The sequence below is a fragment of the Ornithorhynchus anatinus genome, chromosome 2 (genome assembly GCF_004115215.2).
Source record: "Ornithorhynchus anatinus isolate Pmale09 chromosome 2, mOrnAna1.pri.v4, whole genome shotgun sequence".
NCBI classification, from domain to species: Eukaryota; Metazoa; Chordata; class Mammalia; order Monotremata; family Ornithorhynchidae; genus Ornithorhynchus; species Ornithorhynchus anatinus.
This window is the reverse complement of record NC_041729.1, coordinates 11,263,261-11,290,962: the sequence shown is the minus strand read 5'-3', so window position 1 is coordinate 11,290,962 and position 27,702 is coordinate 11,263,261. Positions and strand designations below refer to the sequence as shown.

The 27,702-nt window shown below is 44.9% G+C and overlaps 1 protein-coding gene across 2 annotated transcripts in view; it reads left to right on the top strand.

The window, feature by feature from the left end:
• Positions 1-27,702, top strand: part of ADGRD1 (adhesion G protein-coupled receptor D1) — a 367,284-nt gene that overhangs the window by 26,499 nt on the left and 313,083 nt on the right. For both annotated transcript variants that reach the window (XM_029058449.2, XM_029058448.2), the window contains 4 exons: positions 9,273-9,452; positions 12,599-12,853; positions 21,514-21,578; positions 22,428-22,583. In XM_029058449.2, coding sequence (XP_028914282.1) covers positions 9,273-9,452; positions 12,599-12,853; positions 21,514-21,578; positions 22,428-22,583 — 656 coding nt within the window. The remainder of the gene's footprint in view (positions 1-9,272; positions 9,453-12,598; positions 12,854-21,513; positions 21,579-22,427; positions 22,584-27,702) is intronic.

Genomic DNA, 27,702 nt, shown 5'->3' with positions numbered 1-27,702 from the left:
ATTCTTGCTAGGGTGAGACTAGCCTAGCAGGACAAACGCAGTGCGTCGTGTTCTATGGCGGTTAATAATAATTGCAAAGTGCTTACTTGAGCCGAACACTGTGTTAAGTGCTGGGGTAGATACAATATAATCAGAGCGAACACAGTGCCTGTCCACTGGAAGATTAGGGAAGGCGGGAAGCAGATATGAAATCCCCATTACAATATGAGGAAGTTGAGGCTCAGAGAAGTTAAGTGACTTTCCCAAGATCATACAGCAGGCAAGTAGTTCTTGGTCAGCACTTTCAGCTCTCTCTCCCTCTCCGATGCTGAATTCAGGTCTGGTGAGTCCGGCTCTGGCCCCAGTTACTTCCCTTAGAATGCTCCTTAGAATACCAGATAACCCAATATATTTATTGAGTGTCTATTATAGGTAGACTCTAAGCTAGACCGCAAGCTCGTTGTGGGCAGGGGACGTGTCTACCAGCTCTGTTATAGTGTACTCTATATGGAAGAACACATTCTTCCATATATCCACTCAGTAGGAGAATAACACTGGCTTCGGTGAGAACTTCTACCTGCATCCTTTAAAATGGCATTAATCCTGAAATCTATAATACCCTATTTATTTTGTTAATGAAATGTACATCGCCTTGATTCTATTTAGTTGCCATTGTTTTTACGAGATGTTCTTCCCCTTGACTCTATTTATTGCCATTGTTCTTGTCTGTCCGTCTTCCCCGATTAAGAGCATGGGCTTTGGAGTCAGAGGTCATGGGTTCGAATGCCGCCTCGGCCACTTGTCAGCTGTGTGACTTTAGGCAAGTCACTTAACTTCTCTGTGCCTCAGTTACCTCATCTGTAAAATGGGGATGAAGACTGTGAGCCCCACGTGGGACAACCTGATTCCCCTGTGTCTACCCCAGCGCTTAGAACAGTGCTCGGCACATAGTAAGCGCTTAACAAATACCAACATTATTATTATTATTAGACTGTAAGCCCGTCAAACGGCAGAGACTGTCTCTATCTGTTGCTGACTTGTTCATTCCAAGCACTTAGTACAGTGCTCTGCACATAGTAAGCGCTCAATAAATACTATTGAATGAATGAATGAATACTCTTCCAAGCTCGTAGTACAGTGCCCTGCACACAGTAAGTGTTCAGTGAATTAAATTAATTGATGTAGAACACTGCAATACTTGGACAAATAAGTTAGATCCTCAAGAAGCTTACAATCAAATGGGCGAGAGGGTGAGAAGGAATGCACTGTATCCAGCCATTTCAGTAAAATACTTGGAATCAGCTGTCTTCACTTTTAAAATCATCCCCTTTGCGTAATTTGGGGAGGAAATGAAAGATTATTTTTTGTACCACAAAATTATAAGGAGTGATAGCTGCATTCCCTGGAGGGATGAGAAAAAGCAGAAGGGTGAGATGGCAAAGCAGCGTGGCTTAGTGGAAAGAGCCCGGGCTTGGGAGTTCAGAGGCTGTGGGTTCTAATTCAGGATCTGGCACTTCTCAGCTGTGTGACTTTGGGCAAGTGGCTTATCTTCTCTGTGCCTCAGTTACCTCGTCTGTAAAATGGGGATTAAGTCTGTAAGCCTCACATGGGACAACTTAGAACAGTGCTTGGCATAAGTGCTTATTAAGTGCCAAGCACTGTTCTAAGCACTGAGGTCGATACAAGGTTATCAGTTTGTCTCACGTGGGGCTCACAGTACTCGGCACACAGTAACTACTCAATAAATTCCATTGTTTGAAGGAGAAGAGATGCAATTTCAAATGATCGTTTACAGTCCTCTTCTCTCCTTATTGCAATCAATCAATCAATTGAATTTTGAATGCTTACTATGTTCAGAGCACTGTGCTAAGCTCTTGCGAGTGTATCATACAACAGAATTATCTGACAGATTCCCTGCTCATAAACAGCTTATTCATTTATTCATTCATTCATCTGTAGTAATAATAATAATGTTGGTATTTGTTAAGCACTTACTATGTGCAGAGCACTGTTCTAAGCCCTGGGGTAGATGCAGGGTAATCAGGTTGTCCCACGTGAGGCTCACAGTTAATCCCCATTTTACAGATGAGGTAACTGAGGCACAGAGAAGTTGAGTGACTTGCCCACAGTCACACAGCTGACAAGTGGCAGAGCCGGAATTCGAACCCATGTCCTCTGACTCCCAAGCCCAGGATCTTTCCACTGAGCCATGCTGCTTCTCTTTGTACTTATTCATTCATTCATTCATTCATTCAACAATCGTGTTTATTAAGCGCTTGCTGTATGCAGAGCACTGTACTAAGCACTTGGAAAATACAATTTGGCAACAGAGGTGTTGAGTGCTTGCTTGATGCAGAACACTGTACTAAAGTACTTGGGAGGGTATAATACAAAAATAAACAGGTACATTCCCTGCCCAAAATGAGGGGAGTGGGGGCGACAAACATTAATACAAATAAATAAATTACAGATATGTACATAAGTGCTGTGGGGCAGGGAGCCGGGGAAAAACAAAAAGAGCAAGTCAGGGTGGCACAGAAGGAGTGGGAGAATAGGAAAGGGTGTGCTTCGCCAGGGAAGACATCCTGGAGGAGATGTGCCTTCAATAAAGTTTTGAAGTAGGGGAGAGTAATTGTCAGATTTGAGGACGGAGGGCGTTCCGGGTCAGAGGCAGGACGTGGTTGAGGAGTCAGTGGCGAGATGGGTGAGATGGAGACAAAGTAAGTTTAGCATTAGAGGAGTGAAGTGTGAGGACTGAGTTGTAGTAGGAGAAAAGTGAGGTGAGGTAGAAGAGGACAAGGTGACGGAGTGCTCTAAAGCCAATGGTGAGGAGTTTTTGTTTGATGCCGAGGTGGATGGGCAACCACTGGACTTTTTTGAGGAGGGGGGTGACATGTCCTGAACCTTTTAGTAGTAAAATGATCCGGGCAGCAGACTGAAGTATGGACTGGAGTGGGGAGAGGCAGGAGGCTGGGAGGTCAGCAAGGAGGCTGATGTAGTATTCCAGGAGGGTTATGATAGTCTCCCCTTCCGGTTTACAGTCTAGATGGAGAGACAAACATTGAAGTGAATAATTACTTTATGTATAAGCACGAGTGTTGTGAGGCTGAAGGTGGGGTGAATAAGGGGTACAAATCCAAGTGCAAGGGTCACCCAGAAAGGAGTGGGAGAAGAGAGAAAGCTAACTATGACTGATTGATTGATTCATCCATACCTCCCCATCTGTTCAGGTTGGTTGAGAAGCAGCATGGCATAGTGGATAGAGACACAGTGGAAGGCAGAAGGTCATGGGTTCTAATCCTAACTCTGCTGCATGTCTGGTGCGTGACCTTGGGCAAGTCACTTCACTTCTCTATGCCTCAGTTACCTCATTGAGATTGAGACTGTGAGCCCCACGTGGGACAGGGACTGTGTCCAACCTGATAAACTTGTACCTACCCCAGCACTTAGTACTGTGTCTGGCACATAGTAAGCACTCAACAAATACCACAATTATTTATTATTATTAGTCTTCCAAGGACCTGTACATTACAGCTCACAGGACTGTTCCTCATTCCCCATAGATCCTCTTCTGCCTCAGGGGACAAGCAATTGTCTTTGAGATGGGCAGATTTGGCAGAACTTGGGCTTCAGAAATATGTTCTGCACTCCCTTTCCAAAGCTCTGGGTTTCTGAGAACCCAAACAACATTTTCCCTCAAACCGTCTGGCCCTTAATCTTCAAACCCCTCTGTATTTGGAGAGAAGCACAACCCATATGTTTCTGATTCACGTACACTTAACATATCAACATGTTGTTGCATAAGATCTGTTTGATGTCCAGTAAGATTATTTTGCATCTCTATTCCACCTTAAGGAGCTGTTTAGAAATAAGGAGATACATTTGGCCAGCACAGAGCAATACTGAACCCATAAGAGTTTAGGTCCGGAGCAGAGATGGCCAATCTAGTTTCTCATTATCATCAGTAAATTGCATGTTTACTGTGTTAGGCATTTGGGAAAAGGTAATAGAAGCTAAAGGACATAGTCAAGTCTTTAGCAGTGTGTTGCCCCTGTCGGAACTCTATAAATACCATCACTACGTGATCCCCGCTCTCCAGGATCTTACAGTCTAATGGGAGAGACAGGAGGTACAAATGGCCCAATTACTGTGATTATTATTAATATCAATAATAATATTTATCCAACACTGTACTAAGCACTTGGAAGAGTACAATATAACATCAGACAGATTCCCTGCCCACAACAAGCTCACAGGCTAGAGACGAGCTCACAGTCTAGCAGATTAGGTAATAGAATGGGAAAATTAGTTACAAAGGATAAGAAACATAAGTGAAATAAGTAAGCAAGCAGATATACCCATGAATACTAAGGTTGCCGGTGGGGTGGCCTACTTGCTGTATGCCATAGAAGAAAGCACCCAGGACTGAAAGTCAGAAGCCCTGAGTTCTAATACCAGCTCCCCCGCTTGCCTGATGTGTAGCCTCGGGCAAGTTGATTCTCTGTGCTTCAGTTTCCTCAAGTTAACACCGTCTTAGACTTTCTCAAATAATTGATGTGGATGGAGAAAGGCTCCAACAATCTTTGCTTGCCTTTGTGTGGCAGCTTCTTTCCTTGCTCTTCTTCCCCCAGATCTTTTCCTCTCATTCAGGGAATGCCCCTTCCTCCCCGAGAATGGTTTATCTTCCCTTATATTTACTCAGCAGGGATATCCACACGGATGTCCTGTGGTAAATGCAGAACTCCTCGTCATCTCTCCTAAACTTCCAGACTTTCTTATCATGGTGGACACCACCACCAGCCTTCTGGTTCGAGTAACCTTTCCTGACTACACTCTTTTTTCTTTTAAACGTACTTGTTAAATGCTTACTATGTACCAGGCACTGTACTAGGCACTGGAGTAGTCACAAGCTAATCAGGTCGGATAGAGTCCCTGTACCACATGGGGCTCTCAGTCTTAATTCCCATTTTTACAGATGAGGGAAGTGAGGCAAAGAGAAGTTAAAATAATTGCCCAAGGTCACACAGCAGACAAGTGGTAGAGCTGGGATTAGAACCCAGGTAGGTCCTCTGACTCCCAGCCTGTGCTCTTTCCGCTAGGTTATGCTTCTTCTCGGTTTGCCTCTAAATATTGGCAGGTTTTCTTTTCCACACACTTCTTGGATTGTCCCTCCTTCTCCACATTTTCAGTCACCACCACCCCACTCCAAGTTCTAATCAGCTCTCAGCTGGATTACCCCATCAGCCTCTTTACTGGTAATAATAATGTTGGTATTTGTTAAGCGCTTACTATGTGCCGAGCACTGTTCTAAGCGCTGGGGTAGATACAGGGTAATCAGGTTGTCCCACGTGAGGCTCACAGTTAATCCCCATTTTACAGATGAGGTGACTGAGGCATAGAGAAGTTAAGTGACTTGCCCACAGTCACACAGTTGACAAGTGGCAGAGCCGGGAGTCGAACCCATGACCTCTGACTCCGAAGCCCAGGCTCTTTCCACTGAACCACACTGCTTCCCCTATATACCTTCCTCCAACCTCTCCTCCCTTTGCAAACAGCCCTATACTCTTCTGCCCAGATCATCTTCCTAAAACGTTGTTAAGCCACATGACTTCTTTCCTCAAAATCTTTCATTTGCTATCCATTTTCTTCTACCAGACAGATACTCTTGACCACAGTTTTAAAGGTTCACCACCTGCTCTCTCCTTCTGGCCTTTCCACTCTCTCCTCCTGCTCTTCTGCACCCCATACCCTTCACCCCTCTCCAGCTCACGTCCTCCTAACTGTTCCTTGTTTTCAACTCTCCCATTTCTGATCTCTTGAGCTAGCCTTCTTCCCTGCTTGGAATTCTTCACTGCTCAAATCTGCCAAACAAGTTCCTCCTCGCCTCCAAAACCCTCCTAAAGAAACACCTCCTCTGTGAGGTAGTTCTCAAATAATCTCTCCTTCCTCCCTGAACAGGACATCTCATCAACCCTGAACTTTTGTGGATCTCTGTTTTTATTCATTCATGTCATAATTATTTTTGCTTTTGCTACTACGAATCTTTGTTTTTCCTCTTGCTCCCACTGTCTGCATGTCTTTTTCCATGAGGCTCTGAACTTGTCGGGGGCAGAAACCATGTCTTTTCATTTTATTTCTTTATTTTTTGCATGCTCTAAGCATCTAATACAGTACTCTCTCCATAATGGGCACTCAGGAAAACCTGATGTTGATGATGATGTTGGTTGGACTCTTCACAGGCCATCTTACGGGCATTGGTAATTTCAGGTCATTTGACATCTTGGGCCAGCACTGGGGAAAAAGCAAGCCAGGAAGAATTTGAGGAGCAGTGATGATGGGTTTGGAGTGAAACTGGGGGCTAGACAGGGGCGGTCAGGATGGACCAAACCCTATTTGCCTCCTGGTTCTACCCAACTGAATTTGTCCTGGTTCCCTTTCTACTTCTCCTGTCAGTTCTCTCCGTCCCCTTGTTTTGATTCCCCCACTGTGGCTCTTATTGCTGCTACAGCTCCGCCCCACCCCTGCCTTTCTGCTCATTTTATGTGAATTGGTATTGTAGTCAGCCCAAGTAGACAAGTCATAGCTAAATCCCCAGATACCTATTTATTTCTACTTCCTCTGGATTTTTCTCTCTCATTTTTTTTCTATTGAAGAGACTTACAATAAAGGAAGCAATAAAAGTTCTTCAAATTTCCAGTGCTTCATTGAGAATGAAGAGTTGTTCCCCTCTGAGAATGTTAGATAAATAATAATTGTGGTATTTATGGGCTTACTTTATGTCAAGCACTGTGCTAACTGTTGGGGTAGATACAATGTAAGGAGATCAGACACAGACTCTGTCCCATAGTCTTAAAGAGCAGGGAGGACAGATAATAATAATAATTTTAATGGTATTTGTTAAGCGTTTACTATGTGCATAGTACTGTTCTAAGTGCTGGGGGGTGGGGCAATACAAGGTGATAAGATTGTCCCATGTGGGGCTTACATTCTTAATCCCCATTTTACAGATGAGGTAACTGAGGCACAGAGAAGTTAAGTGCCTTGCCCAAAGTCACCCAGCTGACAAGCGGCGGAAGCGGAATTAGAACCCATGACCTCTGACTCCCAGGCCCATGCTCTTTCCACTGAGCCACACTGCTTCTCGTGACCAGAGGTGACCAGATGTCACCTCTGGTTTTACAAATGAGGAAAGTGAGTCACAGAGAAGTTAAGTGGCTTGCCCCAAGTCGCCCAGCAGACAAGAAGCAGAGCTGGGCTTAGTACCCAGGTCTCCTGACTCCCAGGCCTGTGCTCTTCCCACTAGGCCACACTGCAGGTTAGACCCCGCCTGCCTGAACATTTACTAGAAGCCAATACCCTACGGCTTGAGTTTACTTTTGCCTAACACTGCTTCTCATAGCCCCTTTGGGTCCCGCCTCTACGTCTGCCTGGCCTTTTGTTTCACTCTCTCCACCGATCTTTCCTGCCTCTATATTTTATTTCCCTGGGAAGACGCCCTTTCTCAGTATCATTGCTGACATATGGCCGGGACAGGTTGTCATTTATATTTGACCAATAGCAATGTTTATAAGCAGGTAAGCTATTTGGAAAAAAAAAAATACTTCAATAAATCTTACTGAGGCTTTCTTTTTTCTTTTATGGCAAATTATTCAATGACCTTGGAAGTTTCATTGTTCCGATATTTGTTCCGACGTGGAGTGGCTGGTCTGACAGAAGTTGGGATTTTGTTTTAAATTCAGAAGTCCTCAATTCAGGACTCTTCTGACTGAGTTCGGCACTCAGCCCCTGAGGGAAAAGAACAAGGGCATCAAGCTTATTGCATTAACTAACCTGATTTAAAGAGGCTCAGGGATATTTAATTCTTAACAGAAGCCCCAAGGGAAGCCAGTAACGCTACAGGAAGTGTAGCTGGTTTGCTTCCCTGGGACTCATCATTGATTCAGTGCCCTTGGCAGTTAAGTGGTGCCGTTGCTCATGATTAAATCCCCGAATTGTATTGGCTGCTCAGTTGGGCCTTTGGCCTGGTGTCTCTTAGGCCGCGTCCCTGCGAGACAAGATTTTTCAAATGCAGACACACAACACTGTGGGCTGCCTTAGGGTTATTCATGCTACATCAAGCTGGAGCTGGTGGTGAAGGAAAGATGGGGTGGGAACTGAGTCCGCATAGATAGAGAAGAATCCGACCGGAGACTGGGCCTGCAAAACATCGGTTTGAAAAGACCCTGTGGCAGAGCGCTTCTTGTCAGAACTCTTTCCCACGGACTCACTGATTTATTCCATCCTCAGATGTTTGTTTGTCAGTAGGCCTGGCCTACGGAATGTTGAGGGCACTGCGTGGAAAGTTGATTCTCGTTTCGGGCATCAGCCCCGAGTCACATATCTTTGGAAGGGTGAGCTAGTCGGTTCTCCTCGTGGCTCTCGGCTATCCCGGGAGGCTTTATCTGGCTGAGCCAGAGGAAGTTTGTGAGGTGTGAGGGAGGCTGGCTTTCTGGCCCCCATTTTGGGATCCTGGTCCCAGGCTCAGAGCCAGCTCTTAAAAAGAAACAGTCACCGAAGTGAAATGTGAAACACGGTGTTAATAAACACTGTTTAATGAGGAGAAAGAGGATGGTTTGCAAACAGATCTCCAATAAGCGGTGGGAAAGATTGACTCCTGGGTCGGATCATTTTACTGGGAACGTGGGGCTAAGTTCATGTTCCTTTAGTGAAGTACCTTCTGGGGGATTGACTCAGCCTTGTGTGGCTTTGGGGTCCTGGGGAGCAGTCTTCGATTTCTTCTTTCTATCTCTATCTTTCTTAATTAGCTCCTTAAGGATGGGGCTCATTTCTACTTACTCTCTTGTGTTTTCCCAAGCACTTAGCACAGTGGCCTGCACCCCGTAAGCACTCACTAAATACCACTGATTGAGTAGCTAGTCAATTGATTAATTAATTTCAAATTCAAACATCCGGATGAGGGAGATGGGTTTCATTTACTTCACTGCAAAGTTCCCGGAGGAGGAGAGAGTAACAACATCTGGTGTTGAGGGGCAAGCAGCACAGAGTTGTCAGTGGGCGTCCCATCCATCCACCATTCGATGGTATTTATTGACTGCTTGTCATGTGTGGAGGATTGTACTATAAGCCCTTGGGAAAGCACAACAGAGTTGGTAGTCACGATCTCTGCTCCACCTCCACTTTCGTGGATGGTTCTTCCGTAATTTGGGCATCACAGTAAAATGCCCGGTGAGCTTAGAAATTCGTCCCTTTTGGTTCTATCTAATGACTGTGGTTTCTCACTTTCTGACTTTCAGGAGTTACGTTTTCATTCTTCTGGAAGACCCAGAGGGAGCAGCCCAGATTAGTGCCTTCAGCTTATAGAGGGCAAGTCTTCTCCAATGGATTCAAAGTCTGCTCCAGTGAAGGCAAAGGGTCCGTGGAGTTTTACACCCGGGGCAACTCGATGAAATGGGAGGCCAGCTTCAGCCCACCAGGTAACCTCACAGCTCCAGACTCAACTCTGGGCTGTTACGTTTGGTTATTCTCCAGAGGAACAAACTTTGTTTACGCGGCTGGAGTGTTAGGTGACAAGGAGGAGGTTTACTGATGTTGGCTAATGAACCCAGTGCCGTGGAGATTGCACAAGAGGACTCTTACAAATAAGCGTTGGCAGGGGCGAGTTCTTTCCTAGCCACGTATGTCCTTGTTCTCGATGAGAAGACTTGGTATTCTCGAAACTGGCACAGATTTGCAGGAAAGCCTTTGAAATATTGCTTGAGTCCCCCTGCGTGGGATACATAATAATGATAGTGGTAGTTATTAAGCCTTACTCTATGCCAAGCACTGGGGTAGATATGAGATAATCAGGTTCCTCATGAGGCTCTCAGGCTAAGTAGGAGGAAGAACAGGCTTTGAATCCCCATTTTGCAGATGCGGGAACTGAGGCACAAAGAAGTTCAGTGATTTGCTCAAGGTCACACAGCAGGTGAGTGGTGGAGCTGGGATTAGAACCCAGATCCTCTGACTCCCAGGCCCGTGCTTTTTCCATTAGGCCACATTATTTCCCTAAATAGATGAGATTGATTTTATCATTTCTACAGTATCAGAGTTTGGTATCCTACAGTATAACTATGGCTTAGAGGAAAGAGCACGGGCTTGGGAATCAGAGGTCATGGATTCTAGTCCCGGCTCCGCCGCTTGTCGGCTGTATGACTTTGAACAAGTCACTTAACTTCTCTGTGCCTCAGTTACCTCATCTGTAAATGGGGATTAAGTCTGTGACCCCCACATGTGACAACCTGATTACCTTGTATCTACCCCAGTGCTTAGAACAGTGCGTGGCCCATAGTAAGTGCTTAACAAGTACCATGATCATCACCATTATAACCATGAGTGTATTTCTGCTTAGAACATAAAGGTAGACACAGACAGAGAGGGATTTAAGAAGCAGAACTACCTGGTAGCACAGATGTTCTGCTCCTTGAACCTCCTCTGCCAGGCCCCTTCCTGGAGGATCCATACAGGGTTTAGCCCGGATCAATAGATCTGATGGATGGTGCCAGGTAGGCAAAATTGAGGAAACCTCCATCCTTTGCCCGGAACCAAAGAATTGGTCTGAAGCCCACTTCCCCTCCAAACTCTGGTTTGGAAGAATTGCCTCCCTTCCATGAAGCCTTTCCTACTGTCCTGTGGTGGTGCCCAATACGACAGCCACTAAATATGTCAGTGAGAGTGTGTCCCAGAGAGAGGGGATGGACCACTGATTGATCGATTGATTGGGGAAATTCAAACATCAGCACACTTTTAAAGCCCCACCACCTCTTCCAATGGAGATCAAAGGGAAGGAAGAGATCTTTTGTTCATTCAATTGTATTTATTGAGCACTTAACTCCGTGCAGAGCACTGTACTAAGTGCTTGGGAGAGTACAGTACAACAATAAGCAGATATATTCCCTGCTCACAACCGGCTTGCAGTCCAGAGGTGGAAAGGTCCTTGGAGGTGGAAAGTATGGTAAAGGAAGAGGGGAAGTGGGGCAGAATGATAGATAACCTGCAGGGATTCTTTTTCTCTGAAGTTTTTATTTTTTTTTTTTAAGACTCACTTTATCCCAACCTTATTTGTACCTCTAACACTGGGAAAGTTAAAACACAACCATCAGTGTTGTTGAAATGACCCTCGCTTAGACTTCATTTAGACCATCACACGATCTGGAAACATTAGGGGATTGTGAAAGTATCTGTGTGGAAATGGATCCTAATTTGTATGCTGAATAGATCATTATTGTTATTATGATTACTATTACTTAGTATTTATTATTATTGACTTCAAAACTAGATGGCAATTATTCTTTGGACTTACTCAGGGTACAAGTGCTCTTCAGAGACACTAAATTACTAGAAAGTTGCACAATGCTAGAGAGAACACCTGATGTAATTGCAAAGTAATTTAAGATTCCTGGCAGGGTATCAGGTGGTGTAGGGCTCTCCCAGCAGTGAGTCCATCGCAATTTTTTTATGTAACAGCTCTGTTTGTTAAGTGTCAGAGCCCTTCTGCAAAACTGAGCTGTCAGGAATATCGGGGCTATTGTTTTAACAACTGCCACTGTTTATTATTTTATATTTGGACCACTGAAAATGAAAAATCTAGCATTTAAATTGATGGTGAGATTATGAAGAAAAACCAAACACAGCGCCAGACACTGCAAGCAGCCAAACAGATTTAGTAAACTGTGCTTGTGGGTCCTTCTCCCTCTCCATCCCCTTTTCAGAGAGGCTGTTTTCTCTTCAATCCGCATGACTAGCAACACTACATCCTCTAAGGTTTGCAAGAAGGTCCTGGCCTCCTATAAGTACTGCTAAATTAGGGAGCTTTCCAACTAAGATAACCTCTGTGAGACAGGAAGACAAATCATTTGTTCAAAGCAAGTGAGACAGTGTGCCCAGTGGAAAGAGCCTGGAAGTCAGGAGACATGGGTTCTCATCCCAGCTCTGCCACTGGCCTGCTGTGTGATGCTGAACAAGTCACTGAACTTCTCTGGACCTCAGTTTCCTCGTTTGGAAAATGGAGTTTACGCACTAGTTCTCCCTGCCTAATGAACTGGTGAGCAACTTGTGAGACAGGCACTATATTTGATCTGATTTCCTTGTATTTACCCTAGTGCTTAGTAAAGTGCTAGGCGCATGAAGCAGCACGGCGTAGCGGATAGAGCATGGGCCTGGGAGTCAGAAGGACTTGTCTTCCAATTCCAGCTCAGCTCCTAGACTGGCATGACCTTGGGCAGGCACTTCACTTCTCTGGGCCTCAGATAACTCAACTGTGAAATGGGGATTGAGACTGTGAGTCCCATGTGGGACAGGGACTATGTCCAACCTGATCTGCTTAGTACATCACAGCATTTAGTACAGTGCCTGGCACACAGCAAGCACTTAGTGCTGAACAAAATGCCAATGCCGACTGAATGTATTTTTGTGAGCATCTGTTGTGGTGGGGACTTTAGTCCTAAATTATTCTGTTCAGTCTCATTTTCTCTCCAGCGGTGTCATCTTCTAATAAGAGGATGACAAATTATAGTAGGTTTTAGTAATGAAGTGATAATAGAATTTAATCATACGAAACCGAAGACCCTTTGCTCCATTGCAGGCCCTTACTGGACTCACGTTCTGTTCACGTGGAAATCCAAAGAAGGTTTGAAAGTCTACGTCAATGGCACGCTGAATACCACGGATCCAGATGGGAAAGTCTCTCACAACTATGGAGAACCCAACGTCAACCTCGTGATCGAGCCCGAAGGGCCTCAGTCCAGGCACTACGAGAACGGGGCCTTTGATGAGTTTATCATCTGGGAGAGGGCACTCACCCCTAGTGAGATTGAGATGTACTTCACAGCTGCCATCGGTGAGTGCGAACAGTGTGTCTTGTAAGCTTCCTTGAGACTGTAAGCTCCTCCCCCTTAAGACTGTAAAGAATGCCTCTAGAATGTAAGCTCCTCCTCTAGAATGTAAACTCCTCTTCTAGCCTGTAAATTCCCCTCTAGCCTTTAAGCTCTTTGAGGACAGGGATTATATCTACCAACTCTACTATACTGTACATTCCCACACGCTTAGTACAGTGTTCGGCAAACAGAAAGTGCTCAATAAATACCACTGAAACTGGCCCTGCTTCTACTGTCTCTGAAACTGGTGCCATTTCTGAAAGGTGCACCCCTCTTCACAGCCCTCCTTGCGTGTTCTGTTTTCAGATGTTTCCAAGTAGTCTAATTCCTGCCCACCCATTCTTCAGATTTCTCTGCCATTCGTCCTTGGGAAAAATGTAGATTATAAACTCCTTGAGGGCAGGGAGCATGGCTATTAACTCTATTGTACTCTCCTAAGAGCTGAGTACAGTGCTTGGCATGAAGTAAGTGCTCTTAATATCATGGATTGATTAAAATCTTCTAAAATGGATAATCACTAGAAGCAGGAAAACAAGAGAGTCGTGGTTGGAGTCTCTAAACCTGGGTGGCCAAGGAAAAGTCAGGTAACCCCTTTGAGCTTTAGGCGCTTTTCCTGGGTCCGGGTCTAGATAAAGCGACACCTCGGGCATGATTTTGTTCTGCTTCCCCACTTCCCTATGCCCTTCTCTCTATGGGATTGCACTCTCCATCCACCTAACACCAAAGCCAACACTGGACTTGATGGATGAGAAGCAGTTTGGCCTAGTAGAAAAAGCACGGGCTTGGGAGTCCTGGGTTCTAATCCTGACTTTACCTCTTGCCTGTTGGGTGACTATGGACAAGTCTGTGACTCCATTTCCTCATCTGTAAAATGAGGATTCAAAATCTGCTCCCTCTTCTACTTAGTCTGCGAGCCTCATGTAAAATAGCTATGGTGTCTGATCTGATTTTTTAAAATGATATTTGTTAAGTGCTTATTATGTGCCAGGCACTGTTCTAAGCACTGAGGTAAGATTCAAAGTAATCAGGTTGGATGCAGCCCATGTCTCACAGGGGGATCACAGTCTTAATCCCCATTTTACAGATGTGGTAACTGAGGCACAGAGAGTTATAATAATAATATTAATAACTGTGGTATTTGTTAAGTACTTACTATGTACCGGGCAGTGTACTAAGCACTGGAGTGGATACAAGCAAATCAGGTTACTTGTTTTGTTTTGTTTTGTTGTCTGTCTCCCCTCCCCCTTCTTGACTGTGAGTCTGTCTTGTTGGGTAGGGATTTTCTCCATCTGTGGCCGAATTACACTTTCCAAGCACTTAGTACAGTGCTCTGCACACAGTAAGCGCTCAATAAATATGATCGAATGAAAGAATGAATAAATGAAAGGTTGGACACAGTCCCTCTTCCAAGTGGGACTCACAGTCTCAATCCCCATTTTACAGATGAGGTAACTGAGGCACAGAGAAGTGAAGTGACTTGCCCAAGGTCACCCAGCAGACAAGTGGCAGAGCTGGGATTAGAATCCAGGTCCTTCTGAGTCTCAGGCCCGGGGTCTTTCCACTAGTCCAGGCTGCTTCTCATCGTCTGATTATCATGTACCACCACATGCCCCCCACTGCTCAGTACTGTAGTTGGTAGCTAGTAAGCACTGTACCACCAATGTAATCATTAAATATTATTATTTTTTATCACTGGCAACCTATGACTCCCCTGAACATGCTTGTGAGCATTCCATCCTGAAGCAGGAGGCCCCACCAGTGAGAGATTGACTTGTTAAATTGCAAGCTCCTAGAAGGCAAGGATCAAAAGTCTACTTGCACTATTGTATTTTACCAAACACGTCATTCGGTGACCGGTACCGTGTAAGTGCTCCAGAAATACTTTTGATTGGCCCTAAGAATTTTGCAGGAGTAATCAATCAATCAATCAATCAATCAGTGGTATGTGCAGAGCACTGTTCTAAGCTCTTGGGAGAGTACAATTCAAACAGAATTAGCAGAAACATTCCTTGCCCATAATGAGTTCACAGTTTAGAAGGAGACTGGCGGAGGCCTTATCTTTAAAATAGGGAGACTAGTTTTTGCCTCTTTAGGGACATTGGGTTGACACAGTGAGGTAGCAAATAAAGTTCTGAGTTCCTTGGAAGAAAGGCATTATATAAATTCATGGCATTATTATTGTCTGAGGTTAGAGGACATTCATTTATGACCAAAATATCATTTGCGTTACTGTGTTCGAAAGGCTCAGACAAATTAAGCCATCCTCATATTTTAATGCTTTAGTTACATTGGAAAAAATTGCTATTGTATCTGGTCGTTGTAGCTATCACAACAAACCCATGTTACTATAACATCACCAGGCCCAGGGCTACTATAAATCTCTCCCCTCTGCTCGGTGTAACAGTACAGGAATGCTGTTACCCAAGTCTAGAAACTCCAATTCACCCAGACCATCTACGCTTCGTACTCAGGCTGCCCTTTCTCTTGGGTAAATCCAAGGAGAGCTGCCTTTTTAACCCCCTAGTTGCCAGGTGGATGCTAGCCCGTAGAGAATGGGCCTCCCAAATAATTATCTGGGCACCGGATGCAAGCCTACGTCCAGACCCCCAGAACTGAACCTCTTCTTGCAGGTTTTGGAGATTCATTCAGGAAAGTCTGAGATGGATGGCAGCCAAGCTTCAGTAGGTTGTAATGATATCATTTCAGAGCTTTCCGGAGGGCAGCTGACAATGCCTCAGATGACTTTCAGGCCCTGCAAATCTTTCTCACTGTAGCAAGGGGCAGCCTGGGCCACGGCTCAAAATGAAGGGTGGGCGGGGGGGTGAGCTGAACAGTGGCCCAGATCTCAAATCAAGTATGGCCCCCCAACACACACACACACACCTCTCCCTAACCCCCTCCCTCCTCCTATGTCTTGCCAGCTGCAGAAAGAAGGGGCAGAATTGGTACATGTATGGCTGCTTTTTGGTGGCCCAAAGCAGGAACCTTGCTAGGATTTTTTTTTAATAGTATTTGTTAAGTGCTTTCTATGTTCTAAGTGCTGGGGTATCTACAAGTTAATCAGTTTGGACACAGTCTCTGTCCCATACAGAGCTCACAGTCTTAATCCCCATTTTACAGATAAGGCTCAGAGAAGTTAATTGACTTGCCCGAGGTCACACAGCAGACAAGTGGTGGAGTTGGGATTAGAAGCCCTGGCCTTTGGAAGCGGGATGGGGCAGAGGGAGAAATGGCTGCAGTCACCACCACTGCTTCCTAACCAGAAATTGCCTTGCCCTCCTCACTCCTTTCCCGGGTCAGACAAGATGGCTCCCTCTTTGGCTGTTGGAGGAGGCCTTGGGTAGTCATTACTCAGTTACTTGTCACGTTCATCTACTGATCCCCTAAGCCCTACCTCCAACTTTCTGAATCATTTTGCTTCCTTTCTCACATCCTTTATCCCTACATTGATCCCTGGGGACTTCAATATTATTATTATTATTATGGTATTTGTTAAGTGCTTACTATGTGCCAGTCACTGTTCTAAGTGCTGGGGTGGACACAAGCAAGTCGGGCTGGACAAAAGTTCCTATCCCCAGGAGGGGTCCACAGCCTCAATCCCCATTTATGGATTAGGTAACTGAGTTCCAGAGAAGTGAAATGACTTGCCCAAGGACACACAGCAGACAAGCGGCAGATCCGGGATTAGAACCCATTACCTTCTGACTCCCAGGCCCTTGCTGCTCTATCCACTATGCCTTGCTGCTTCTCACAATAGCCAATAGCCATGTGGATGTCCCCAGTGATCCTTCCTCTGTCTACCTCCTCTCACTCTACTCAAATGACCTATTGCTCCACCCCATATCACACACTCCCCAACTTGGGCACACACGTGATCTTAAAATCTCTAGCAACTATTTATTCTCTACCCTCACCGATTCTGAAATTCCTCAATGGGGCCACAACCTCTTCACCTGTTCATTTTTCTAAACCCATCCCCTGCAAATCTGTCCTTTTCCGCCCTCAGAGACCTCCATTCCTTTCCAGTATTCTACAACTATCCTACCTCATTTGGTCTCCAAACCCAAACTACTTTCTCCTGACACACAGATCGACATTCAATACCACCATCTCCACTAAACTGAGCTTTCATGCTCCCCGTCCCTCCACTGGTCTTGTACCACTAACCTGCAACCCGGGAACACCTCCAAGTCTGCTTCCGCCACTCCTGTGCCCAAACTGTGGAGCCACATACCCCATCAATAAAATTGAAACCATCGGGTGTGAGCTCCCTAAAATTTCCTCTGCTCCTCTCCAATCAGCTCCCACCCCCTCCACCCTCTTCGACTCTCCCTATATTTCCTGCAGTAACTCAAGATGAAATCTCTCACCTCCTCTCTAAATCTACTCCCTCCACCTGTACTTCTGACTTTCCCCTTCCTCCTTCACCTCCCCTCATCTAAGCCCCCTTTCCCTCTGCTCCTCCCCCTCCCCTTCGCTTCCCCTCAGCACTGTGCTCATTTGTGCATATTTTTTATTACCCTATTTATTTTGTTACTAAGGTATACATCCCCTTAATTCTATTTATCGTGATAATGTTGTCTTGTTTTTGTTTCATTCTGTTTTGCTCTGCCATCTGTCTCCCCTGATTAAACTGTGAGCCCATCAATGGGCAGGGATTGTCTCTATCTGTTGCCGAATTGTACATTCCAAGCGCTTAGTACAGTGCTCTGCCCAAAGTAAGCGCTCAATATATACTATTGAATGAATGAATGAATGAATCCTTTCATACCTTCTTAAAACACTGCCCACTCCTTTCTTCCCTCTTTGACTCTCATCTTCAACTGTTCACTTTCTAATGACTTCTTCCCCACAGCTTTCACACAGGCATATGTATCCTCGATCCTAAAAAAAAAATCCTCCCTTGACCCCAGGGCTCCCTCCAATTTATCGCCCTATCTCCCTCCTACGATTTCTTTCCAAATTTCTTGAGAGAATTGTTATACCCTCTGTCTCCACCTCTTCTCCTCCAATTCTTTCCTAGAGCCCCTCCAATCTGGCTTCTGTCCCCTTCACTTCACAGAAACAGCCCCCTCTAAGGTAACCAGTGACATTCATCTCTCCAAATCTGACAGCCTCTACCCTTTCTAGACCTCTCAGTGCCCTTAAACCCTGTAGACCTCCCCTTTCTCCTTGAAACTTTATTCAACCTTGAATTCACTGACACTGTTCTCTCTTGGTCTCCTCCAATCTCTCTGACCACTTCTTTTCAGTCTTTTTTGCTGGCTTCTCTTCTGCCTCCCACCCTCTAACTATTGGAGTCCCATAAGGTTCTAGGTCCCCTTCTATTGTCATTTCATTCATTTATTCACACAATTGCATTTATTGAGCACTTACTGTGTGCAGAGCACTGTACTAAATGCTTGGGAACTACAAATCAGCAACAGAGACAATCCCTGCCCACAATGGGCTCACAGACTAGAAACGGGGAGACAACCCACTCCCTTGGAGAACTCATTCGCTCCCATGGCTTCCATTGCCGTCTCTTTGTGGATGATTCTCAAATCTATATCTCCAGCCCTGACTTCTCTCCTTTCCTGCAATTTCACATTTCCTCTTGCCTTCAGGACATCTCTACCTGGATGTTCTGCTGACACCTCAAACGAAACATGTCCAAAACTGAATTCCTTTTCTTTCCTTTCAAACCCTGTCTTCCCTGTCTTTTCCATCACTGTGTACAACACCTCTGTCCTCCCTATTTCACAGGCCTGTAACCTTGGCCTTGTTTCAGACTCATCTCTTAATCTGTCACCAAATCCTGTCAGTTACCTTTACAACATTTCTAAAATCTGCCCTTTCTTCTCCATCCAAACTTACCATGTTGATCCAAGCACTTATCCTATGCTGCCTTGACTACTGGACTCCTGTCTCTCCCCACCTCAGTCCATACTTCACTCTGCTTCATGGATCGTTTTTGAACATATTTGGATTGCACATGTCTCCCTGGTCCTCAAGAACCTCCAGTGGCTCCCCATATGCCTTCACATCAAACAGAAACTCCTTACTATTGGCTGAAAAGCACTCAGTCAGCTCACCCCATCTTATCTCACTTGACTAATTTCCTATTACAGCCCAGCTCACACACTCTGCTCCTTTAGCACCAGCTTACACACTGCCAACCCCTTTCCCACATCTTCTCCCTAGCCTGGAAATCCCTTCTCCTCCACATACATAATTTCACCACTCTCTCCATCTTAATAGCATTATTAAATTCACCTCTCCTCCAAAAGGCCTTCCCCTTTCCAACCCCCTTTTCCCCACTCACTCACCCTTTGGGTCATCTATGCATGTGGATCTGTGACCTGTGGACCTTTAATATTCCCCCCACCTCCAATACCACAACATTTATTTACATATCTTTAAATTATATATCACAAATTGCTCATTTATTCATATTAATATCTGTTTCCACCATTAGACTTTAAGCTCATTATGGGCAGGGAACGTGCCTGCTAATTCCGTTATATTGTAATCTCCCAAGGGCTTAGTACAGTGCTCTGCACATAGTAAATGTTCAATAAATACCATTGATTGATTGATTGCTTACAGGGGTGGGTTGATCACATGGAGCTAGAGGGGTAGTGGGAGTGGGAGAGGGCAGAGAGAATCATGAGAGAAGGGAGAAAGAAAAGCCCACAGCAACTCCTCCTCCAGGCTCTGGCCAACCTGAAGCCCAGGTCTGCCTATCAGAAGCAGAACTTTTGCCATGATTAGCATTGGAAATCTTTGATGAAAGATGGAAAACTGTGAAATGACCTTTCATTTTCATTTGAGCTAGACAGAATTAGAGATTTAGCGGAATAGCATTCCTGAATATAACAGAAGCCAAGGAATCCTAGGACTGGAAGGGAGCTCAGAGGTTATTCAGTCTATCTCTCTGCTCCCAAGTGGGTCTACATCCAAGCTCTCTCAGACAGATGATATTCTACTCATGAAGCCAACAGAGTTCTTTGGACTGAAAGCTCCTTGGCGGCATTCATTCATTCATTCAATAGTATTTATTGAGCGCTTACTATGTGCAGAGCACTGTACTAAGCGCTTGGGATGAACAAGTCGGCAACAGATAGAGACAGTCCCTGCCGTTTGACGGGCTTACAGTTTTATATCCCGGCTAGACTACTGTGTCAGCCTTCTCTCTGACCTCCCTTCCTCCTCTCTCGCCCCGCTCCGGTCTATTCTTCACTCCGCTGCCCGGCTCATCTTCCTGCAGAAACGATCTGGGCATGTCACTCCCCTTCTTAAACAACTCCAGTGGTTGCCTATCGACCTCTGCTCCAAACAAAAACTCCTCACTCTAGGCTTCAAGGCTCTCCATCACCTTGCCCCTTCCTACCTCTCCTCCCTTCTGTCTTTCTACCGCCCACCCCGCACCCTCCGCTCCTCCGCCGCCCACCTCCTCACCGTCCCTCGGTCTCGCCTGTCCCGCCGTCGACCCCTGGGTCACGTCCTCCCGCGGTCCCGGAACGCCCTCCCTCCTCACCTCCGCCAAACTGATTCTCTTTCCCTCTTCAAAACCCTACTTAAAAATCACCTCCTCCAAGAGGCGTTCCCAGACTGAGCTCCTCTTCCCTCTCTACTCCCTCTGCCATCCCCCCTTCACCCCTCCGCAGCTAAAGCCTCATTTTCCCCTTTTCCCTCTGCTCCTCCACCTCTCCCTTCCCATCCCCACAGCACTGTACTCGTCCGCTCAACTGTATATATTTTCGTTACCCTATTTATTTTGTTAATGAATTGTACATCGCCTCGATTCAATTTAGTTGCCATCGGTTTTTACGAGATGTTCTTCCCCTTGACGCTGTTTATTGCCATTGTTCTTGTCTGTCCGTCTCCCCCGATTAGACCGTAAGCCCGTCAAACGGCAGGGACTGTCTCTATCTGTTGCTGACTTGTTCATCCCAAGCGCTTAGTACAGTGCTCTGCACATAGTAAGCGCTCAATAAATACTATTGAATGAATGAATAATCGGGGGAGACGGACAGACGAGAACAATGGCAATAAACAGAGTCAAGGGGAAGAACATCTCGTAAAAACAATGGCAACTAAATAGAATCAAGGCGATGTACAATTCATTAACAAAATAAATAGGGTAATGAAAATATATACAGTTGAGCGGACGAGTACAGTGCTGTGGGGATGGGAAGGGAGAGGTGGAGGAGCAGAGGGAAAAGGGGAAAATGAGGGTTTAGCTGCGGAGAGGTAAAGGGGGGATGGCAGAGGGAGTAGAGGGAGAAGAGGGGGCAGTAAATGTGTCTACTAACTCTGTTATACTGTACTCTCCCGTATGCTTAGAACAGTGTTCTGAACGCAGTAAGTGCTCAATAAATGCTATTGATACTATCGATTAATTGATTCTCTGAGTACTCATGCTGTGCAGTTGTGTCTTTGTTGATGACGGACTGTTTCTGATCTGTATCCCAAATGTGCACTTAAAACAGAGTTTGGCATATCGGAGGCCTTCTGAAAGCACTCTCAAGTGATTTGGGGAACTGACAAAGAATCTGATGAGGAGGGTTTTTCCTTGGGGCTGTGGGATGGAATTATTACTGATGTAAGCCCTTAATTAAGCATGATTTCCTTTCCCTAGGTAAACAAGTTTTATTTTCTACTACACCTTCGTGGTTCTCCATGACAAGCCCAACAAATGCAATGGTAAGAGGGTGTTTACTGCTCTCAATATCTGTAACAAGTGGTATTTTTGTGTAGAGGGCAGACATTTTAAGGGTGTCTTGGGGAGAGAACAAATGCATATGAAGGGGTCTTTAAGTCTCTTTTCTATTTCTGTTGGGTGAAGTTTGGAGATATGACCTGAAGTGGAAGATTTTATTTCCTGTCTTTTTGGATGTTGTCGCTGGAGAGAATGGTTGTTCAGAACTGGACATTTTCTGGTGTATCTACCATCTCTCTGAGGGCAGGGACTGTGTCTCCCAACTTTATCATAGTGTACTTTTCCTAACGTGAGAAGTAGCATGGTCTAGGGGATAAAGCACAGATTTGGAAGTGAGAAGGACCTGGGTTCTAATCCCAACTCCTTCACACCTCTGCTGTGTGACCTTGGGCACTTCTCTGTGCCTCAGTTAACTCATCTGAAAAAGGAGATTAAGACCATGAGCCTCATGTGTACAACCTGATTAACTTGTATCTACTCCAGGTCTCTTAGTACAGAGTTTGGCACATAGTAAGTGCCTCTAGACTGTGAGCTCGTTGTGGGCAGGGCATGTCACTGTTTATTGCTGTCTCGTACTTTCTCAAGTGCTCAGTATGATGCTCTGCACACAGAAAGTGCTCAATAAATACGATTGAAAGAATGAATCAATACCATTTAAGCACTCTATACATTCCATTGATTGACTAACTGATCTCATTCTTCCATCCTCAAGGAGTCAGTCTGGACCCATCCTGAGTAGGACAAGGAGAGTGAAGCTGAGATTAGCATGTGCTGGTTTACACTTTGATTCAGGTTATACTCTAAGAAAGATCTCTCTTGGCTCTTTTTTATAGAGACCCACTGATGCCTATTATCCCATCATAACCAACCTGACTGAGGAGAGAGGGAACTTCCAGTATCCGGCCGCCATGCTGGGCTACCTTCAGAATGTGTCACTCAGTTTACCCAATCAGTCTCTCTCGGAAGTCACTGCCTTCAACCTTACTGAGGTAAAATTTCCCTGGGTTTCCTGGGTGGGAGCAGTGGGATTCTTACTTGGCTATTATCTGAGACCGAAGAGGAAGTAGGAGGGGGTTAGGAGGGAAGAATGGTGCCTTGGAAGGAATTTCTATGGCTGAGGAAGTAAATAAATGTTTTCCAAGCCCTACCAAAATCAGGTCTCTTCCAGGAAGTGTTCCCTGACTAATCACTCATTTCATTTCTCATTTTCCTTCCTACTCTCCCAAGCACTTAGTACAGAGCTCTGCACACAGTAAGTGCTCAGTAAATATGATTGAATGATTTATACTGCCTCATCTATGCATTTGAGTCCTCACCCTTTAAGCCCTTAGGTACTCACCCTGCATCCTTCTCCCACAGCGTATAAGTGCATATCTTTATACTTAGCTGCTCCCCTATTTGTAATTTATTTTCTTGTCTGTCTTCCCATTAGATTATAAACTCCTTGACAGCAGGGATCATGTCTTCTTACTCTATTATTTTGTCCCCAAGTGCTAAGTGTGATGCTCTGCACAGAGGAAGTGTTCCATAAATCCTCTCGATTGAAATGTTGCCCTTGGCTATGGCACATGCAGGTGCAAAATTAGGTGAAAAAATCTGAGGGGAAACTTTGAGATGCTATCTTGCTTTATGCCTGGCAAAGAGCCCACTATTCCATTGTGCTATCTGTAATCCCAGACTGGAATTCCGGTCTCTGAAACTTGACAGAAGCAAGGAATGTGTGGGGAATAAATCATGCAGATCATTTGGTGGATGTTTTTATGTTATTTTTTGTTGGTTTTTTCCCCTTAGTTTAAAAAGCCCTTTCTCAGTGGTTTCCATCAACACAAGGCCCAAATGGGAGCAGACCTCAGTCATCTCCCTGAATTATGGTGGAGGTGCTTATTTAGATATTTTCTCACAAGTTTTGGACAGACAACAGCAGATAGGCAAAGCAGCAGTTTTCAGGAAGTGGACAGGGAGATAATCGGGGGCACATTTCCCAGCCTCAGTCATCTTCCCCCTCTGAGCATGACGCTCTGAGGACCAAGGCCTGGAATGTTTAGTGGAATTTCTGTTTGCAGCATCATTTCTCAGATCTGGAATCAGTGACTGTTTATACACAGTCTGCTTTCATTGGGTATTAATTACCTGCATAATTAAAGAAAGACTCCAGAGGAATATAAAAGGTAATTTTAATCATGCAACCTCATTAGGAGGACTTTGAACAGCTAGAAATATTTTGAGGTATTTTAGGCACAGTAATTAGAGTAATTAATGTTTTTTTAAAGTTGGAAATATTAGCGGCTTCATCTCTAACCATGAGGATGAATGTCAGAAAGGGGTCCCATGACACTGTTGCTCCCAGCATCCAGTGCTGGAAGTAAGCCAGAACCGGTGAGAGTTTAGCTCCGGTACAAGAATGGGCCTTCTGAGTTGACGGGGGTGGTGGAGGTAACTGAACAACCCCTGTCCCTCATGAGATATGATGCTCAGCCTTGCCCCCAGCCTCAATTAGCTGCTCCTCTTTGGTTGCCAGAAATGGTAGCCCCACCTCTCCCATTTGACTCAGTCAGTCAGTCACTGGAAAGATCAGTGACCGAATGTAAAGAACCCAGAACTGACAGTCAGGAAACCTGGGTGCTCGTCCCGCCTCCACCATTTGCCTGCTTTATGTCCATGGCCAACTCAACTTCTCTGAGCCCCGGTTTCTTTATCTGTAAAATGCAGATTCCATACCTGCTTTCCAGATTCCATACTTGCTTTCCATCCCCCTTAGGCTGTGAGCCCCGTATGGGACAGGGAGTGAGTCCAATCGACCTTACATCTAGCACAATGCTTGGCACAGGGTAAGTCCATAACAAATGACCGTGATTACAATTGTTATCATCATCATTATTATTATTAATCATGTCTTCTTCAATGGCTGGGGCGGGGGTCACTCTTTCCCACCCCGCAGAAAATTGCTTCCTCACCATTATGGCCATCACCCCTTCCAAGTCCTGCCTTCCTCATCACCAAGCTTACTCGTTATGGGGCACCGGAAGAGAGGTAGGGGTGTTGCCCATATTCTGATTAGAACTTTTTCCACCTTCACCACTGCCAGCATCCTTTGGTGCCATTGTAAGAAATAACACAATGAATGGACCTAGAAATGGCATTTTTCATGTTCAACAGCCCTTCCATCTTGATTGTCTTGTTTTGCAGGAAAGGTTGAGATAGACTATCCTTTCAGAAAGTGTCAGGAATGTGAATGTTAAAAAAGTATTAAGGTTAATTTCTCCATTTCTTGAAAAGGAATTCTTTGTGTGTAAAAGTGCATGATACCTGCGAAGTGTTGTCATTTTTGCTGCTTTCTTGGGGGGAAAGCAATATGTGTTTAGCTCTTTGTCAAGCGGTAACCTGTGAACAGAAATTATTAGACTAGAAATCCTCGGCACTGAGAGAGGAACGGGACAACTCTCTGAATGGAAGGGCAAACCATGATAGACTTCCAAAATCAACTTATGGGCAAGGAGTGCATCTGTTTATTGTTTTATTGTACTCTTCCAAGCACTTCGTACAGTGCTCTGCATAGAGTAAATGCTCAATAAATATGAGTGGATGAATGAATGAACTTTGGAGGAACTGCATAGATATTTTTAGTTACAGCACATGTGGACTAATGTAACACATACGTACTTATTCACACAATTGCTCCATCCTGATTTTTGTACCACTTAATTGTTCTGTGCCATAACTGCATGCCATCTTATCTAATAATAATAATGATTGTGGTACTTGTTAAGCATTTACTATGTGCCAGGCATTGTACTAAACGCTAGAATAGATACAAGACAATATCGTCGGACAAAGCTCCTATCCCACATGGGGCTCATAGTCTACTGAACACTCTAAAACACTTCCTACAGTGCTCTGCATCCATTAAGTACTCAGTAAATACCTGTGATCAATTTACTGATAGCAGGAGAAAGGTAAAAACCCCATAGAACACTTAGAGGTAGTTAACTGTTCATTAAGGCTGCCAAAAGCCAAAGTATGAGGAGGAGAAGGGTGAGGCTAGCCACAATACAGTGGCATCGAGACAGTTAATTTGCCAAGTGCTTATTGCATGCCACAGTTGGAAGCTGTGCAGAAGAGATACAGTTTCAAGTGCCCCCTTCCTTGCCTTCCTCCTCCTGCTTCCCTATTTTCTTCTCTTTTTTCTGCTGCTCTCCTGTTTGCTATACTGAACTAACAGCATAATAGCCCCTCCTCTGCTGGGGGAGGGGGGGAGTTGCAAAAATTAAGGGAAAAGGTGGGGCAATTATATCAGGAAATGGGATATTATCTAAAGGCAACATCTGTGCATCTTTAAAAAAATCTGGGTCTAGCTCTAATAGGGCTCTTAAAGCATAAGTCTCCTATTTAAATAGATGAAAATTTTGTCTATGGGCTTCTGCTTTACCACTCTGCTTTCTTTATGTTAAAAATTATGGTACCTGTTAAGCACTTATCATGTGCTAAGTACTGTTCTAAGCACTGGGGCAGATACAAGTTACAATCCCTGTCCCCCCCTGGGCTCATGAGGTAACTGAGACCCAGAGAAGTTAAGTGACTTGCCCAAGGTCATGCAGCAGAAATCCGGTGGAGACGGGATTAGAACCTAGGTCCTTCTGACTCCCAGGCCTGTGCTCTATCCGCTAAGCCACACTGCTTCTCGAAGGGGAATGAGGTGTTCCCTTAATGAACTGCAAAAATAGTTCCATCTTTAGAAGGATAAACTCCTTTTCAAAAGATGTGTTTGTAATATATGACATCCCCCCCAAAAGACCCTGAACTGCAGCCCATGAATATCAGAGGGGGCTGAGCTCAGTCATTCCTGGGTGAGATTGCAAGAAAGCATGGCTCCAAAGCGAAGCTCCAAACCCAGCCTTGTTTTGTTTATTTATTCCAAATTAGAAGAATCCGTCTCCCACCTAATAATGTAGCAGCAGAGGCAGCTAGATGTTTAATTGCAGCAAATTAAAACCATCAATTTCATAAGCTCGGCATAATGGGGAAACATCCCAAAACTCTGCCAGAAAGATCTGGCAGCTCAGCCAACAGGCAAAACGTAGAGAGAGGGGATGAACATGAACAAGCAAACACGAACCAAATGCCAAAGACCCAAACAATCAACCAACGACAAAACAAAATCAATGATTCTTGCACCATGGGCTGAACTCTGCCAAACAGAGCCTCTGCTAGACCTATCCATCCCTGCAGTGGGAGTTTCTGGGATGCAACTGATTGACTGACTATTAATTAAACACTTACTATATGAGAAGCACTGGAGTTGATGCAGTGTAAGCAGGTCAGTCCCTGTCCCACACGGGGCTCCCAGTCTAAGTAGGAGAGAGAACAGGTATTGAATCCCCATGTTACAGATGAGTAAACTGAGACAGAGAAAAATTAAGTGATTTGCCCGAGCTCACACAGCAGGCAAGTGGTGGATCCTGGAATAGAAACCAGGTCCTCTGATTCCCTTGCCTGTGCTTTTACTATATGCAAAGCACTATACTAAAATCAGAAGGACCAGGGTTCTAATCCTGGCTCTGCCACATGCCTGCTTTGTGACCTTGGACAAGTCACTTAATTTGTCTGGGAGTCAGTTCCCTCATGTCTAAAATGGGGATTAAGAGTGTAAGTCCCATGTGGGACAGGGACAGTATCCAACTTTGTTAACTTGTATTTGCTCTAGTGCTTAGAACAGTGCTTGGCACATAGTAAACACTTAACAAGTACCATAAGTATTATTATTATTGTTCTTGTGAAATAGCCTTGATTGAGTATTCTCTTTGGGTCATTATGCTGGAGTTGTTTTATCTGCCCTTGTGGTGAACTCAGTTCTGGAAAAGCTAGATTTGAAACAAAATCACCGGTGGATCAATAGCCCTTCATCTTTCCTTTTGTCCCTATCACCAACCCTCCTACCTTAGACTAGACTGTGAGCTCATTGTAGGCAGGAATGTGTCTGTTGTTACATTGTACTCTCCCAAGTGCTCAGTACAGTGCGTTGCACACAGTAAGCACTCAATAAATATAATTGATTGAATGAATGAATGAATTGTGAGCCCCTTGAAGACTAGGGACTAATTCTCACCTGTG